The sequence below is a fragment of the Ascidiella aspersa genome, chromosome 8 (genome assembly GCF_963924565.1).
Source record: "Ascidiella aspersa chromosome 8, kaAscAspe10.2, whole genome shotgun sequence".
In the NCBI taxonomy this organism is placed as follows: domain Eukaryota; kingdom Metazoa; phylum Chordata; class Ascidiacea; order Phlebobranchia; family Ascidiidae; genus Ascidiella; species Ascidiella aspersa.
Window position 1 is genome coordinate 16,643,295 of NC_139454.1, and position 17,231 is coordinate 16,660,525.

A 17,231-nucleotide genomic window follows, 5' to 3' on the forward strand; every position below is an offset into this window, starting at 1 on the left:
ATCGGTGAGCTTATTCACGCGTGACCAACTTGGTGGGATAGCAGCATCTAGCGGATTATTTATCTTTAAGGATTTTCGTTTTAAACGTAAACTATATTGTTTTAAAGTTAAACAATCACAAGGATACAGAAACAGAGTACCAATTTGTAATTGACTGTTGTTACCTATTTGTTTTTAATAGCAGCACGCAATTTTATGATCTTTATTTGCTGCTACTATTCAGTGTTTTGAGACCTAAATCCGCAGATTGAATGTTTAAAGTAAAACTCACGAGTTTCTTGACTCACGATTCAAATGACAAGATATTGATTTGACTTTCTTGTAAAATGCTTTATTTTATTCAAGTTGTTTGACAAAGCACCATTTTTTTTTGAGTTTTGCAAGTTTTTATGGTAAATATTGTGGGAAACAAAATGCGTTACTAATTTTATTTTATTCCTACTTTTTATATTGTGCCAAATATTTGAGAAATAGAACGACGTCTAAGTGACGTTTAATTTTGTTATTTTATCAATGTAAGTAAAGAGGACTCCATCGTATGAAAACGTAACGGATGCTTGGCAGCGAACCAGAATCCACATTTAACTTGACTAAGTTCCACTTAGGATTTTCAGAGAACGAAACTGTTCAAAACTGTAGAAGCATTGCTTCACACAGAACTCACATTCCGTGACGGCTTGACTCTAATTACCACTTATGCAAAGTCGTGTCGATAATTAGGAGACAATGATGCCTCCTGCGTGATAGCTACCTTCGGGCCATTTAGTTGTTGTGCGACCGAACAGTTTAACTGTTGATACATAACTCGAAAATACTGACAAACCGGCGGTTAAAATTAAGTGCCTGTAAAAACATTTACATGGTAAGTAATACACCCGAGTTCAAATAAATTTAGGTGACCAGCGAATCACCCATAGATAGTACGAAACTACGCTGGTTCTTTTCTTTTTTCACCACGTTATTGTGTGAACTGACCAACCTCTAAATTCATAGGCGCCCGCAGAAAATAATCCAGAGGGGTCTATATGAATATATACACATAATCTAATTTAAATATTACGCTGTTAAAAAATAATAATCCCGCCCCCTCCCCGTGGTGGCGCCTATGTCTACATTCACCGTGTTTTGTGTGCACAGTTGCTCTCTATGGATTTTCCAGAAACATTCCACATTAAAATTGGATATTGTTTGCATATAAAGCCTAGCTTGTGAAGCAGGGTTTTGATCTTATTAGGTAATATTTTCGTCAAAGCAGCGATAAATTACAGTAAGTGCATGTCGTTTTACAAAACCTTAAGATCAGTGACGGGAAAGATTTTTCCTGAAGACGATAAAATAACAAAATCTGGAGGATGAATGTAATTTCGCCAGACGTGCAGCAGACAACCACAACGTGATTTTTTCGTATGATAAATATATCTCGCAATAAGTCTCTCGTTTGTGGCATAACTAATTAAAAAACAATATCGACTTAGGTAATCTTTATACACTTTATATTCTGTGTGTACGTTGGCTAACATACACAACAGAGACTTAAAAATATAACAAAATATATTTTTATAGCAGTTAAAAGCGACACATGATATATTTTCGGATCGGGACCTTTAAACTGCGGAATCGCATCATAATATTGAATAACCTAAAAAGAAACATCCAGTAAGTATCTATGTTTTATTTCATCTACTAAACAAGGCAAAAACGGAATTCAACGTAGTATATTTGTGTAATTGTGAAACAGAGGCAACTAATATCAGTCGACAAAATAGTGTTATATAATAATCTACAATGAATAAAATCAGCCAATCGACAATAGTTGTAAAGAAAAGGTAACGCACACACTAACACAAATTCTACCGAATATTTTTCCAATATTAAGACTTAAGTAAAACGGAGAATCACAAATATTATTAATTCTGTTTAAACCAAGTATGTTTACAATTATGGTATTAACTGCAATGTGTTTCCATCAAAAAAGAAGACACGAGAGAAACCAAAAAAACGAACTATAGTGGCAAGATTGTTGCAAGTTTTTTTTTTCATAATATTTGAACAATATACATATTTATCAAAAAGAGGCTTGATCAACGAGTCCAGAAAGAACAGTAATATGCATGTCATTATAAACGAAGTAAGTTCAGAACTTTAAAAGCATGGGTGTAAATCAGATTACATGGTAAAAACGTTATGCTCTATAGACCATTTTTTTAATATTTAAATTGGCATATAATGAAAAGATAGCGTGGTCGGAAGTTTAACACAAGATTTTATGCGGAGTGGATGTAAATTATCCACAGCAACATATAAGAGGCCGTGCTTTTTTTAAACTTAAACTAGGAAAATCTTCATAAAAAAGCATTAAAACAAAGTTTCAAATACATTTAACGTATAAAAAGCAAGTTAACATTTTATAATAAAAACGTTAAAAAGGCGTGCCAAAAAGCAGTAAATCGTATGCAGTTTTTACCAACTGACAAACAAGATGTTGTTCGAGAAATCAACATACACGTGTAACAGTTAGTAGAAAAAAGTAACTTCGTGCTCAAGTCCTCACAAAGCATTGAACTCGGCCATCGATACTTCTTGCAGGAGTCAGGAGTTTAAGTCCGCGATCTCACTTAGCGTCTATAGTAATAATCTACTCCCATGTGACTGTCCACTTCGCGCCTTCTATCAAAGCTACTTGCGTCATCGATGATGTAGTCCAGCTCGATGTCCTTGGATGACCTACGGTCTCGGTAGCGCTCCCGAGTGGGTGTTACTACGTAGGGTGGCGGGCCCACACTTGCGCTGGCCACACTGCGGACGTGGGGCGGGGGCGGGGCTGGGGTGTTGAAGCGGGAGGTGGCGGCCATTGAAGGGGCGCCTGTGCTAGTTTTAGTTGCGACGCGGTAACGTTTCTTGGTCAGTGTGTTGTAGTTCGCGGTCAGAATCATGAGGAAGTTCATCTGCAACAAACGAAACTAGCATGTCAGCTTTGTTAACGTAAAAACAAGAGGTGCCCGGAATAATATAGGCGTCGGCGCAAATACTATTAACAAAAAACAATAACTGTCAGATTTAAGGAATTAAAAACACAATGGAAAATATGGGTGAACCGCGCATTCATTAAAACATTGTTTGGTAATACAGTACACGGAAAATCCATTGCTAGCCTGCAGTGAGGTGCGAGCTCACGACGTACAGCCTTAACGGGACCGTCGGTCTCCCAACTGAGCTACACAGGCTCAGAGACGAGCGAGTCGTAATATTTTTAATACTAAATACTTACCATTGAAATGATGATAAGAAGGCAACCAGCGAAGCATACCAAAGAAAGCTGGTAAACGTAATAATAGTTGTCACAATATTGATCCAGTCGGCCGTACGATTTCATGCTGCTGTCACCCGGACCGCAAATCTTCCCAAAACCTTCATCGGCCGTGTTTTGAAACATAATAAGCCCTGTTGCACAGAAAAGCGTGTTTTGTGATGATTGTAAGCACTGAATAGCTACAGTCTAATGCAGAGGTCGGCAACCTATGGCCCGCGGGCCGTATCCGGCCCTCTAGTGAAAATCATCCGGCTCGCAAACTCTTTTACAAACTGTACACAAGGCCATGCCACATATTTTTAACTGTTTTATCTGTACGAAAATGCACAAAACTTCTTGCGCCCCGCGCGAATTTGACTTCGAATTATATTTCAGTTTTGATGGAGTCTCCTCAGACCAAAGGTTACGTGCGCATGAGAACTATAAGTAGGAAATTTTTCATAGCATTAAACCCTCTAAAATACAATTTTTTCCAAATTAATTCGCTGATGTATTCTTTTCTGACAAACATTAACAAAAAGAGTATAACAAATATGTTCATAATTTATATTGTGTGTGCCAAGTGCGTCACGTCTCCTGGTAAATTAAAAGGTTTGCCAATTTACACCAAACTAACGCATTTTTTTCGCGCTGCGCGCGTTGCTTCCTGTTGTACTATTACTAAAGACAGACTATAGACTCGTCAACTGGATCAAACATTTAGGTGCGCGCCTGGTTAATGGGGCGATAATTTTTGACTTGGCAAAAAAAGTCAAACTTTTGTCAAAATTTACATGTTAGGTCAAAATTTGTCAAAAATATGATAATTATTAAAAACTGTATTAAACAACCTTTGGAAATTTTTGTTCAGTTTATATGATAAGATTAGTTTTGAATAACATTCAATAACATTTTAACGGTATTATATTATTAGAGCAATATATGGTATACACGAGTCGGTAGATGTAACTACAGGACGCAGCTATTATACCATTAGGTTCAGCTCGAACATTGTGTTTGCTTTATATAGTTGTGTATTTGATTTGGAATAGTATTGAACAGTATTTGTTCAGTTGTGTCTTTTTTCGGTGGTGATTTGCAATTATACAATTTTCTAATTCGATAATATGCTAGGAATGCTTAAATATCAATTTGAGTTTTGCATAAACCTATGAAGTGCTTTATACCAGTGTTTCCTAAACAGGAGAATGGTTCACACCAGGGTGAAAAAAATTTCACAGGAGTGAACCAACCAAAAAGGGTAAATAAGGGTGAACCGTCAGAAATGGATGATAGCTCTGCAGTAAATTTACTGAACCAGGGGCGTATCCAGAAATCCAAAAAGGGGGGGGTCCCGAATTTTCAACTTCGGGAATTCCCCGTTTTTCCGTCTGACGTAAATGACGTCATAAAATATTGACAGATATGACGTCATAAAACAGCGATTATAATGACGTCATAAATAATAAAAAAATCATCAGAAACAGCCAATTAACGTCCAGGAAAAGCAAACTTTTAGACGCAAAACACAACGTCACACGTACATCGTGGACACTCCTGCCAGGCGCCAGCTGCGAAACCGCTTAGTGTACTATCGTTAACTTCAGAGAAAAACGAAAACAAGTCCGTGAAATATATGTGATCGATTTTGGTAAATCCATTTACGGGACTACGCTAAATTAAAAGCACGTCTTTCGCCACCTGAAATACTAAACGAAGATCGCTTTTCCCCGGTGTTATTATATTAGCGCAACATCTGCAAAAACGCCACTTCAATAGTTAATCTAGTTCAGTGTTTTTAACCTTTTTAACTGAGTGCACACCTGGCGAGCGAAGCGAGCGCGATTTTTTTTTGGGGGGGAAATGGCATTGTTTAAAATTTCTTGCAAGTTTTTATTACGTTGCCGAAAATAAAAATAAAAGAAATGTTGAAAAACATATGTCCAATATTTTTAAATACGTTTTCCGTTTGGCCGCGAGGCACTTGGCAGCCTTCCACGGCGCAACGGTAGAGAAGCGCTAATCTAGTTCAATAGACAGCATCAAAACGTAAAAACCGGACGTAAAAAGAACATTAAAATTTTTCGCACTTACGTAGTTAAAATACTCAAAAAGTATTTAAAATGGACTCGTGTATAGTTTTTGTTAAAGAGGCAACGGGCCCGATTAATTACAGCGACCGCTTGATTGACTGTTATTAATTGTCGAACACCCACTTGATCATCAGCCAACCCGAACGAATAACGAAAGGCGAAAGACAAAAAAATATCCTGCGTTTACGGTCGATCAAACAAGAAACGAAAAAGGCGTTTTGCCTTTGATTTTGGTTTCGCATTAGCAAGACTGTGTGACCCAATTACACTGAAAAAAACACGCAGCTTCGGACGGTGAGGTAAACCCTGACAAAAACGAACAATAAACGTTAATGTCACTTTCCGAAAAGGGGGGGGGGTCCGAACCCCCCCTGTTTTTTTTCTGTTTTTTTTGTGTGTTTTTTTGCTTATTGTAATAGTACAGTTGGTTTGCATTGAGTGTATAAGTACAAGAATTTGGTGACTGTGTTTTGTGCTTTTGTAGCTTTATATTTCTGGACTTGGGAAATTGTAGATTTTCAATGGCAAAACTTAGCTTGAGTTGATCTTAACAAAAATCGAAACAACCTAAGTCATTTTGTGCTGTTATACATAGACGAGAAAGTTTGATCAATCATGAGAAAAGGGTGAATGACATTTGGAGATAGATGCTAGGGGTAAACAAAACTAAAAAAATTAAGAAGCACTGTTTTGTACAACAATACGTTGTTTAAATGTATTTCTAATCAAGAAAATTTAGTTTCAAAACTGTGTCAATTTTAATTTTATAGGTCAACATTTCTGACTTTTAGATGAAAAAAATCGCCCTACTGATTAAGAGTTATATTAAAGTTCTTAAAGGCCACACATTTTTATGACAAAATTGTTAGTGAAAATTTAATATGGCCCGCCAAGAACTTGCTGAGTTTGGTTTGGCCCGCTACCTGTTAAAGGTTGCCGACCTCTGGTCTAACGCAATCCTAAGAATATTAAAACGCACATATGTCTTAATAATCTTTAGTTTGTGGCTTAATATGTTTGGCAAAAGTCCTTTTTTGGTAAAAAAACCCACAAAGTAGAAAACAGCCTAATGTATGGAAAAACGAATTGGAATACAAACCTAATTGAACAAGGTCAATGCAAATTGAGCTAAAAACACCATCTGTGTATCCTCTCTCTGTCAGATCTGAACATCGCAGCATAGAAATTCGATAGTAGTAGACACCAAGTGTTGTAAAAGCAAGGAAGAAAATGAAGGCTAAAATCAGCATGTAACTACCGAAGATCAACTGCAACATAAAACACAAGATTTTTAAAATCAAATGAATCTGAACGGAATTCATTGTTGCATAAAAACTATGTCAGTTGAACTGTACAAAACAGTGAAATAAACACAAGAAACTGACAATCATCCTAAAACATTGTTTGTTAAAACAGACAAAAAAAAACTGCATCTTAATATAGGCAGGTCATAATCTTGTGCAATTTTTCATATTTAAGTGTCTTTAGCCCAATTGTTTTAATGATTTACTATGACACAAAAATGACCTAGATAATATAATAAGAGATAAATAAACAACACATCATGCAAATTGTCAGCACAAAACATGCACAAACCGCCGTGGTGAAACAAATCCCTGAACTACTGCGTTTGCAAGAAATGTTCTTCGATGTTTGGTGGTTGTCACATGCTATCATAATGGTAAACAAAAGCATGAACGGAATAATGCCATAAAATGAATACTTGATCGATTCAAAACTAAAAACAAAGAACAAAAATTGTTCATGCAATCAAAACATGTTAGGCCCCAAAACAAACAAAAAATGCATGTACTAATTACTTTAAGTTTATAACATAAAATGAAATATATATATATATATATTATTTAATTTTTGCCCTTACTTTCGGCAAACTGATATAAGGCACAATTAATTAATTAACAAAACTAAAGAAAAAAAAAGAATACAAAATAAATGAACTAATATCTTCAATCTGTACACAAATAAGAAAATGAATAAAATAAAAATTAACTTTAACATAAAAAAGCTAAGAAAAATGTATGACATACACTTGTGGAACTCTGTTTCCAAGATCATCACTGTCAACAAGAACCCACTCCTGTGAATAGGTTCCCCCAGTTAGAATATAGCGTGGAGGTGGGTCACGGGCAGGGTTGCCCTCAAGGGGGCCATATTGTAAAAACAAGTTAAGGGTGGCATCCAAAGCAGTCCAACCACCAGCTAAAAACAAGGAGAATTAAAAAATGATTATCAAAATTTTTCCAACATTAAGCATAAAGAGATTTCATACAAACTCTAGACTAGGTAACTAATTACACATCCCGAAATAGTATTTTTTTATATTGCCAATATTTGCCTTAATTGTTTAGCGAAATATTGGATTCTTAGGACTTTTACCATGTTTAATGCATTTATTTAATTTAATATTTTGTAGTTGCACCAGCATTAAACGTTAGTAATTTCTAAAATACTTTGCGTTCAGTGTTTGGTGTTAATGATAATTTGTTTAAAACAACTTAGTCTAGTAGGTATCAAAACAAAAGACAATTTTTTTCTTACAAGTGTCCCAATGACTGTTTGAAAGCCCTGCTTAGTTTAAAACTATAAAAATGTTTCTATAGAATGTTAAGTAGAACCTACAACAAGCCTTCTCTACCTATATATTAACTAACCACAAAATCAATAAAAATTAGAAGAATTAAAACACTTTAAACGAACATATGAATCTACATTATATACCAATAAACATAGCTGTTCCAACCCAACTGAAAAGCAGAGCAAATCCAGTTGCAAATGGCATTCGGCCGATAACAGTCAAAATGTTCACACAGCTGTCACAACAACCTAAAAAGTAAACACAATGTTTTTTAAAAAAAAAACTTGTCATCAATTTTAGAAAAAGTGTGTTAAAAATGCATTGCGTTTTCAACAATTCATTAAATGTTCAGTTTAAAAAATAGTATATTTCTTTAAAAAATAAATAATCTTTAATAAAAAAAACAGTTTATTAATTAAAAGATAACAAATTGAAGTATATTGTCCAACAATTTCAAAATTGAGTGTAACACATGCAAGTGGAAGTAACTTTAATATTATAATACCATGTATATATATATATAAGTTTGGCAAACAAGAAAGGTTGGCTATGTGTTAAACTAACACCACTTTTACTCCTTAAGATTTGTAGAAACAGACAAATTATAAAATTAATTTAGATGTAAAATAGTTAAAAAGTTGCGGGGCAAGTCCAACCAAATTTTATATAGGCTTGGCAAGAAAAAAGTTGAAGAACCACAGCATTAAACTGACAAATCGTTAATATAAACAAAGTATGAAAATATTGCCATGTAAAACAGCTTTATAAGCAAAAAGTACAACTTTGTAAAACTATATCATAATTATAAAGACATAATTATGTGGATTTAAATCTGCTTTTGATACCTGCACTTTTTCTTTTAGGTCTTCTTTGTCTTTGTGTGGCAGTTGTTACAATGCTGGAAGCAGCACCATTTGTTACAAGTGGTTGCCGTGCAACCACACTGCTAGTTGCAGGCTCATCATCTCTGTGGTCATAGAACTCCGTCACTTCACCCTCTTGGTCAATGTGATAACCTTTGTATCCACGATCAGTGCCAAGGGACTCATGGTCCAGGCTATGGACAGACATTCTGTATTTTGTGTGCTTAAACTACAAAAACTGACAGGGTAAAAAGCAAAATTAATTATTACAAGTCCCTAAAATTTTTGACAAAATTATAATTTATCAGGTTGAATCTGTTAACCAAATAAAATTTGAGGCGCACTTGTCACACTTTTTCCACAGTGGCTCATGGTTAAATAGTCTCCTCTTGACTCTTGGTCCCGATATGAGTTAGTTACAATAAATGCCTTATAACAAAACAAATCATTTAAACTAGAGATAAACCGATATTATTTTTTTAGACCGATACCGATACCCGATACCGATACCCGATACCGATTTTTTCATATACCCGGGATATGTTCAAAACTTTATTTAATTGAAAATAAAATCCAGATGACGTTTCAGTTTTTATACCTTTATTTATTATTTAACTATTATTTTGCATATTAATTTGGTGTAATTCTAAAACACAAATTTTTTTGATCAACAAATGTGTACGTTGTTTGTTGTACAGGAAAAATTATATCATATTTTTGTATTAAAATATCGGTGCTTAAGTATCGGCCTAGATTTACTGATACCGATATATCGGTAGAAGCCAAATATCGGTAAACCTGATAGCAGCATATACCATCAACCGATATATCGGTCTATCTCTAGTTTAAACAACTCGTCAAAGATGTATTGTGGAACTTTTATCAATATAAATCGTTATGTTGTTGTTTAGATTCACTATGTTGTAGCTGACAGACTGGCAAGTTCTGTCAGTCTTCTGGTGAGAAGCATTTTTGCCTAAACACTTCAATAATTTTGTCAAGCCTCTAAAGTTAAATGCTGTGTTCAGCCAATAAATGTATAAACCTTATAAAAAAAAATTGTATAAACCTTAAAAAAAAAAGAGTGTGAAGGGGCAAAATTCTTAGTGAAAAAATACATAACGGGTATGCATAAGTACAACCCTGCAGGTGCCGGGTATTGAAAATAATAAAGATACGCTTATTTGAAATAACAACATTTATAGTCCAATTTAATAGAAATTGTTTCATGAGGTAATGACATGACATGGAATGCATAGCACCTTTGGGCTGACCAGATTTGTTTAACACAGAGACACAAACATCATAAAACCAGCACAAATTTTTTGTGACATGTGAATTTGTTTTGTATTAACGTGGTTCAAACAGAGAAAAAACAATCATCTAAAACAGTGGTTTTCAACCTTTTTCATACCGCGACCCATTTTGACAACCCAACGTAACTAATGACCCCCTTCCAAATATTTCGTTAAAAATCTAGCAAAAAAAATTATTTGTTAGCGCCCTCGGTAAACATGATCCTGTATGAAATGAGATATTAAAATGTTCTATAATTTCATGTGAAATAGCAATAAAAAATCTAACTTTATTTTTCATGACCTAGCAAATGTTACCTTGCTATAACAGTCTTCTTTGGGGGAAAAGACGTACTTCAAGTACTGATTATCATGCATGCCCAAAAGATTTCATCCTGTTGCAAATCCTATTTTTAAAATTATGAAAATTTTTTTTATTTTTGTGGTTGAGGACTACATACCAGGGCTACGGAGTGGGGACTCGAGTAAGACCACGTAAAACTACTTGAGTCCGACATGCGCATGCGCAGTACGAAATTTTAAAAGTGATATGACAACCAACTAAAAATTATAAAGGTAGAACAGCATATGGTGAATATTTTCCAAACAATGTATTGTGACTGAATGAATTTTACAACATCTCTATAAGTAGATTGCTAAACATCCAAGTTATTACGTAAATTGGCGGAATACAGGCTGTATTCGTCAGGGACGGACTCGGGACAAGACGAAAACGCACATTTGCCTGTAGTCGGACTCGGGTTTACCTTTTAGGCCGGAGTCGCACTAAAGTTATTTTAAACCGATTCCGCAGCCCTGCTACATACTAGTCGTTCTAACTATCCTGCACAAGTAATAAAACCAGCATGTTGGCCTTGGTATCGCTTGTTTCGCATGGCACCAAGAGTAAAGTGGTGATTGATTACTCGGCCACAATCAACCACTATACCCATCCTATCCCTTATTTAAACATTGAAGATCTTTTATTAAAGAAAATTGCACAAGGCTAGTATTTCAGTTATCTGGACCTGATAGCAACATATACCATCAGATACTAATGAAAAAAGATGACTGTTTCTACACTGTCAAATGGTTTCTTATATACCAATGTAAACGCCTTTTTTTGGTGTGACAAATAGAGCTCCAGCACATCAGTGAGCTATTGATGAATTCATAGCAAAAAAACAATTTGTTTATTGTGAATACATACCTGGATGACATTACAACGGGTGCAACTAATAATGAACATTGTAAAAAGTTAAGAAAAGTGCTTGAAACAGCTTACAAGTGTGAACATAACTTTGAATTAAGAAAAATAAAATTCTGCAGGTGTACTACTTTTGTTAGGATATCTAATCTCCAAAACGCTAACTTGCATATTAACTTAAATAATGTTAGCAATATAAACCCCAGGACAAATGTGGTAGAATTCTAGACCAACTTGTAGACGTTACCTTTTTATTGTTTTTACGTTGCTTTTTGCGTATCAAAACGAAAGACACCAAATTGATAAAGCCCCGTAATCCATAACCAAAACGCTAACCTGCACCCTAACCGAAATAATGTGCGTTGCGGTAGAATTCTAGACCAGCGCCTTTTTACCACTATTCTAAAAAAATAGACTTCCTAAAACCAACTTACTTACATTCATATATGCGTCATATACCAATAATTAACTCTTTACCCAACTTACCCAGCAATGAGCAGTCAGCCCGAAAACGTTTTCACCTAATATTTAAAAAAAACTATAATACCGACTACCATCATAATTAAAAGTATAAACACATCAGTAAAAGCATAAAATAGTAATTAGTATACTATATTAAAAGTGATCAAAAAATACTTTCTTTGAGGGTTTTGGTGAATCAAATCAAAGAAAAAACAGTTTTTAAGTAAAGGGATTGATAGTAGAGGATTTTATTTTCAGATACCTCTGTGGTAAACGAACTTTAATTTAACGACTAAGCAACAAAAAAATACATGTCGTAATAATCATTTTCTCCAAACAGCTAAACAAAAGCTCGTCCAAAATTTCTCCTAAACCTAAATGTTGTAACCAAGATATTAATCGACGCATTGCGGCCCGCCTACGGTATTGGTGCGACTCACCACTGTTTCTCGCCTTAAATAGTTTTTTAGGAAAAATTGTTACAATATCTTTAAAACGTGCAGAATGCGCAATATTCAACGTTAGGGACTGATCGTTTTTATGCGACTCTAATCGAGTGTAATGCCGCTCCTCAACAGCCATTCTGTGATTTACCTGAATCTATAGCAGCGTTGGCCCTGGCCAAACCCCAAGAATTCTGATTAAAAACGTACTGCAGGGGTGTCCAACATGAGGCACGCGTGCCAAATGTGGCACGCGACCTAATAAAAAATGGCACGCAAGGCCCCCAAAAATGCAGCCATTTGCAAAAAAAAGCTAAATTTGTTATACAGCCAATTTTCATTGTTTATTCACAATATAAATCATTGGCCAATAAGGAATGATCATTTTTAACGAGATCGTGACATTGTTTACACGAAATATCATTGAAATTATATACATCCATCAGGATGCTTAAAACTGATCCAACTAATAGGCTGTATCTTTCTTTGCACTATTGTGGCTGTATCAAAGAAAAAATGCGCTAAAGATTTGCATTATGGGCCATAATCCCAAAGTATTGCGCGTATTTGACAGTTTTTTCTTGCGCAATGTTTACGAAAACAATCAAGAAGGTAGGGTTTGTAGGATAATTTGTTGGAAACCTTTTTTAAACCACCAATTCTGCATGTTTCATGCCTACAGTAATTTTATGGAATAAATATACAATGTCTCGCCTAAAAGTCTTGTTGAAAGTATAGCAACTAACTCGAAATAAAAAAAGAGGACATTTGGGCATTTTTGAGCGTCCTCGGAGGACCATTTATTTTTCTTGACAAAAGAGGACAAATCGTCTTAAAAGAGGACATATGGTAGGCGTAAGCAATGCTTTATATTTTTAGATACCGATACCGGTAAGAGAGAAGGTGCCAATATTTTTTAGTGGTCTGCCACCTTTATCCAGAAAAATATACAATAAACCCAGGGCAAATTCATAAATTGGGGTACCACACGAGGTAATAACATCCTAAAACTGTATTTATTGTGAAATTTACGTTATGTGTATGCGCAACTTCGGCACTGGTCTAGAATACTAGCCACAACGCACATTATTTGGGTTAGGGTGCAGGTTAGCGTCTGTGTTAGGGTGGGTTAAATGCAACATTACGGGGGTAGGCTAAATATTGAATATTATAATACTTGACCCACCCACACCCAAACGCTAACTCGCACCCTAACCCAAATATTGTGCGTTGATTTTATAATTGTGGTAGGATTCTAGACCAGCGCCACAACTTCTCATAAATCTTTTTTGATTGTGTAGTATGTTTTAGGGTGTTTTGTAAAAATCTTTTAGCCAACTTGCTTATCACGTACGACGTAGCCTATCGGTATGTCTTTTGTTCTTTTCAAACTTAGATAATTCCAAAAGTGATTCGCTTCCTGAAATTACTATTCTATTTCTGCAAAATCCATCCAGTTTATAAGAGTTTTTAAACTTATTAAATCGCGCCCTCCTGACAAAATTTATTAAAACTACCCCCTCCCCCCCGTTGAAAAATAGCTTTTTATATTAGGGTTTAACACCTCACCAACCCGAAACTGTAAAAATAAACTGACTTTGTTGTGTCCTTAAAGTTACAATAAACAACGATATTTAAAAAAAAGCTATTTATGCAAGTCGTGTTTTTCTCAACCTTCTCTCTTTTAGTGGCGTAAAAAGCAGTCAAACATGAAAAACAGATTTCTCATATGAAGAGAAGAGCTTTGCTTATGGCAGTTGTGTTAGAAAGGTTCAGTTATGATATAATACTACACATATCAAAATATTCAACTAGTCTACATAAACACCGGAATAACTCATGTCCGAAACAGTTCACAATACTATACGCTTTTTGGCTGTGAAAAGCAGGCGCAGATCCAGGATCCTTTGACTAAAACGACTTTGTTAAAATAATCGATTTTATCAAAAAGCACACTAAAATAAACGTGACGTCATAAAAAGTAACCTTATGACCACCACACAGGCAGGTGGTCCAATATGGAATTGCTCAACACTAACGTAAAAACTAACTTTGTGAAGAAATGTAGGAAGTTTCAAAACACAGGCAAGGAATAGAGTAAAAAGTGAACGGTTAGGTTGGAAAGGGAAGAAATTAGGGAAAACGGTTGCTCAGTAGGCTACATTACTAAAAGAAAAAGCTTGAAGGGCATACTGAAGTTCATGCAATTTAGGGTTGAAAATATTGTGAAACTGTTAATTGTTAAACTGCATTTTTATTTCAAGATTTTGCTCATATGGCTCACGTCGCTCAAATCTCATTTGTTGATTTTAGGCGCTCCGTGCGTACCTTGCAAGTTGACAAAATCTACAGCTATATGAAGGCGTTTTGGGGGTCGCTAAAAAGATTCCTGAATATAAATAATTTACAAACATCAACTATTATTTCCTTTAAAATGCTTTTTGCAAAGATTTGAATGTATCTACGTAATAAGAATATCAAAGCCCATACAGAAGTAGGTATCATTTTGGACGTTTCGAATAACTCTTTATTCATTTTCAACATCTGAATGTATCTAAGTTTAGGAATGTCACTGAAGATGCTTCACTGAATTGTTCGTTCGTTTTAAAATGTATTTGCGCACATCGTTGTGCCAGTTTGTGTTCAAAATAACCTGGATTAAAGTTTAATTTAGTTAGAAAAGCAAATCTTAAATTGCTGACTTTGTGGGTTTTTATAATTGCCTAAACAACCTCGTGTGTGCAAATGTACATTTGGTGTAATAAACCGATTAACGTTAAATTCCATTTTTGTGACGTACAAGGAGCCTTTTAGTAAAAATTTTTTACTCAAACCTGTTATCGATTATATCGATAAATCTTGCTTACAACAGGTCACGAAATAGTATTAGTAACCACAATTTCACTAAATAAGCCACAGCACAATCAAGCTTGATTGGAATGATATCAATTATAGCCTACTAAATTGTGTCAAAGTAATTTCCACAATGATCAAACTTTTTGACTGTTGAAATGGCTGATATCAAGAACCTCCTTTCCCACTTAAAGTTGCTGTGTTAATCGGCCACAAGTTACACTTGCATATTTTCAGCACCCTAACAGAGGACATTTTCTTGCCTGCAAGTAAAACGAAAGCAGAATTGTTACTTTTGAGAAAAACGTGCCATATCCACAAGTAATGCATTAAGCTTCAAAATTAACACGTCCTTTTCTGAAACAAGGATACTTCTGACGTAGCTCATCGGTAAACAGAGTTTTTCTCTTGAGCATTGTAATGTATATATAGGCCTAGCTATAGCTTTTTTGCTTTATTGTTGTCTAAATTTAAAGAACCACCACATGTAGCCTATTCTATAGACCAGTGGTTCTTAACCTTTTTTCGGCCGCCATTTTCGTATGCCTTGTGACCCAACCTCTCTCTACGAAAAGCAATTCGGCATTTTCAATTAAATATCACTGAGACAACTTGAAAACAGTGTTAGTCGTCGGTCGCGCGAAGCGCGAAAAAAGGGTTTAATTGGCACTAAACTCACTAAACTGTAAATTCAGGAGGCTTTTAGCATTGGACACACAATAAATTGCTCGTGCACGAGCTGATTTTGACAAACGTGTTGTGAGGACATTTACTCCACAGTTGTAAAAGGCTGCGATGTCGAGCGCAAATAAAAATGTAAGCGCAAAAATTAAACTTTGCGTTATCGTGTTTTAAAAGATGTGATGACACACAATACAACGATAATATTGCAAAAACATTATAGATTCGCGCAAAAAGGTTTAAGTCCCCCTGTTGCTAGCCTGTTATCCAACTATATAAAACATGGATAAAAAATAGTTCGAACAGTGGATGAATTTTATCGTTTATCTATAGGTGGACAAAATTTTATTAAATAGGGCTGTTATACCTTCAATGATATGAAAACACGCAATGGCACTCAAAGAAACTTTGTGGTAAAAAAGTTAACATAAGTAGAAAGCATACGATTCGCGCGAACCGCAATATTTGCCGATTTAATGTCAAAATTGGCAACAAAAAAAGAGTTTGTACAGCGCTGTAGGAGTGGTGTACAACCTAACGAAACCATCAGAATCATTGCAAAAAAATTAAATATTCATTAGGAGCTACCCCCCCCCCCCCCCCCCCCGGTCAAGAACCGCTGCTATAGACTAACTATAGACACGCTTCCATACAGTAACACTGATAGTTGGCTAGGCCTACAAAACGGGCGCAATTTGTTGAAAAACCTGTTTTAAACCAGCAATTCAGCATGTTGCCTACCATATGTCCTGTTTTAGGAGAATTTGTCCTCTTTTCTGAAGAAAACTGAGTGGTCCTCCGAGGACACTCAAAAATGTCCAAATGTCCTCTTTTTTCGCATTTCGAGTTACTCAGCCTACTTTTAACAAGACTTTTGGCGAGACGTTGTAATTATTTCCAAAAATATACTGTAGCGATAAATGCTAAATTGCTGGTTTAAAGCAAGTTTTCCAACAAATTACCCTAGCAGCCCTACCTTCTTAATTGTCATTGCAAACATTGCTCCAGAAAAATGGCAACAGAATCTCACATCTAAAAAGACCCATTAATAAAGCAAAGGTATAAGTTTTGTATTCAATAGGCCTTGCCTATATACCATCAGTGTTATTGTATGGTAGGCTATGTTCTTATTTCTTACAGAAGCTTGTCTAGTTAGTCTATACCAGCGGTTCTTAACTGGGTGGCGCCAAGCAATTCTTAGGGGTGCGCGAGGTCTAAGTTAAATTTTTAATTTTTTTGCAATGATTCTAATGGTTTCGTTTGGGTTGTACACCACTCCTACAGCGCTATACAAACTCTTTTTTTGCCAATTTTAATATTTAAACTGCCAAAAATTTCACGCTCCGCGCGAGGTAACAGGCTAGCAAAAGAGAGCATTAAACTTTTTTGCGCGAATCGATTTTGTGTTTGGGGGGCGGAGCGCAAGGCATAGAAAAGTTACCAAAGATG

General features: G+C 35.4%; 1 protein-coding gene across 1 annotated transcript; it reads right to left on the reverse strand.

Moving 5' to 3' along the window:
- Positions 1-2,596: 2,596 nt before the first annotated feature.
- Positions 2,597-9,074, reverse strand: LOC146136348 (neuronal membrane glycoprotein M6-b-like). Its single transcript, XM_083395380.1, has 7 exons — positions 8,824-9,074; positions 8,122-8,226; positions 7,431-7,602; positions 6,979-7,120; positions 6,482-6,650; positions 3,269-3,441; positions 2,597-2,945 (listed from the first exon to the last, which is right to left on the reverse strand). Exons 1-7 carry the CDS (start codon positions 9,047-9,049, stop codon positions 2,616-2,618), a joined length of 1,317 nt encoding a protein of 438 aa, XP_083251506.1. The 5' UTR covers positions 9,050-9,074; the 3' UTR covers positions 2,597-2,615.
- Positions 9,075-17,231: the final 8,157 nt, after the last annotated feature.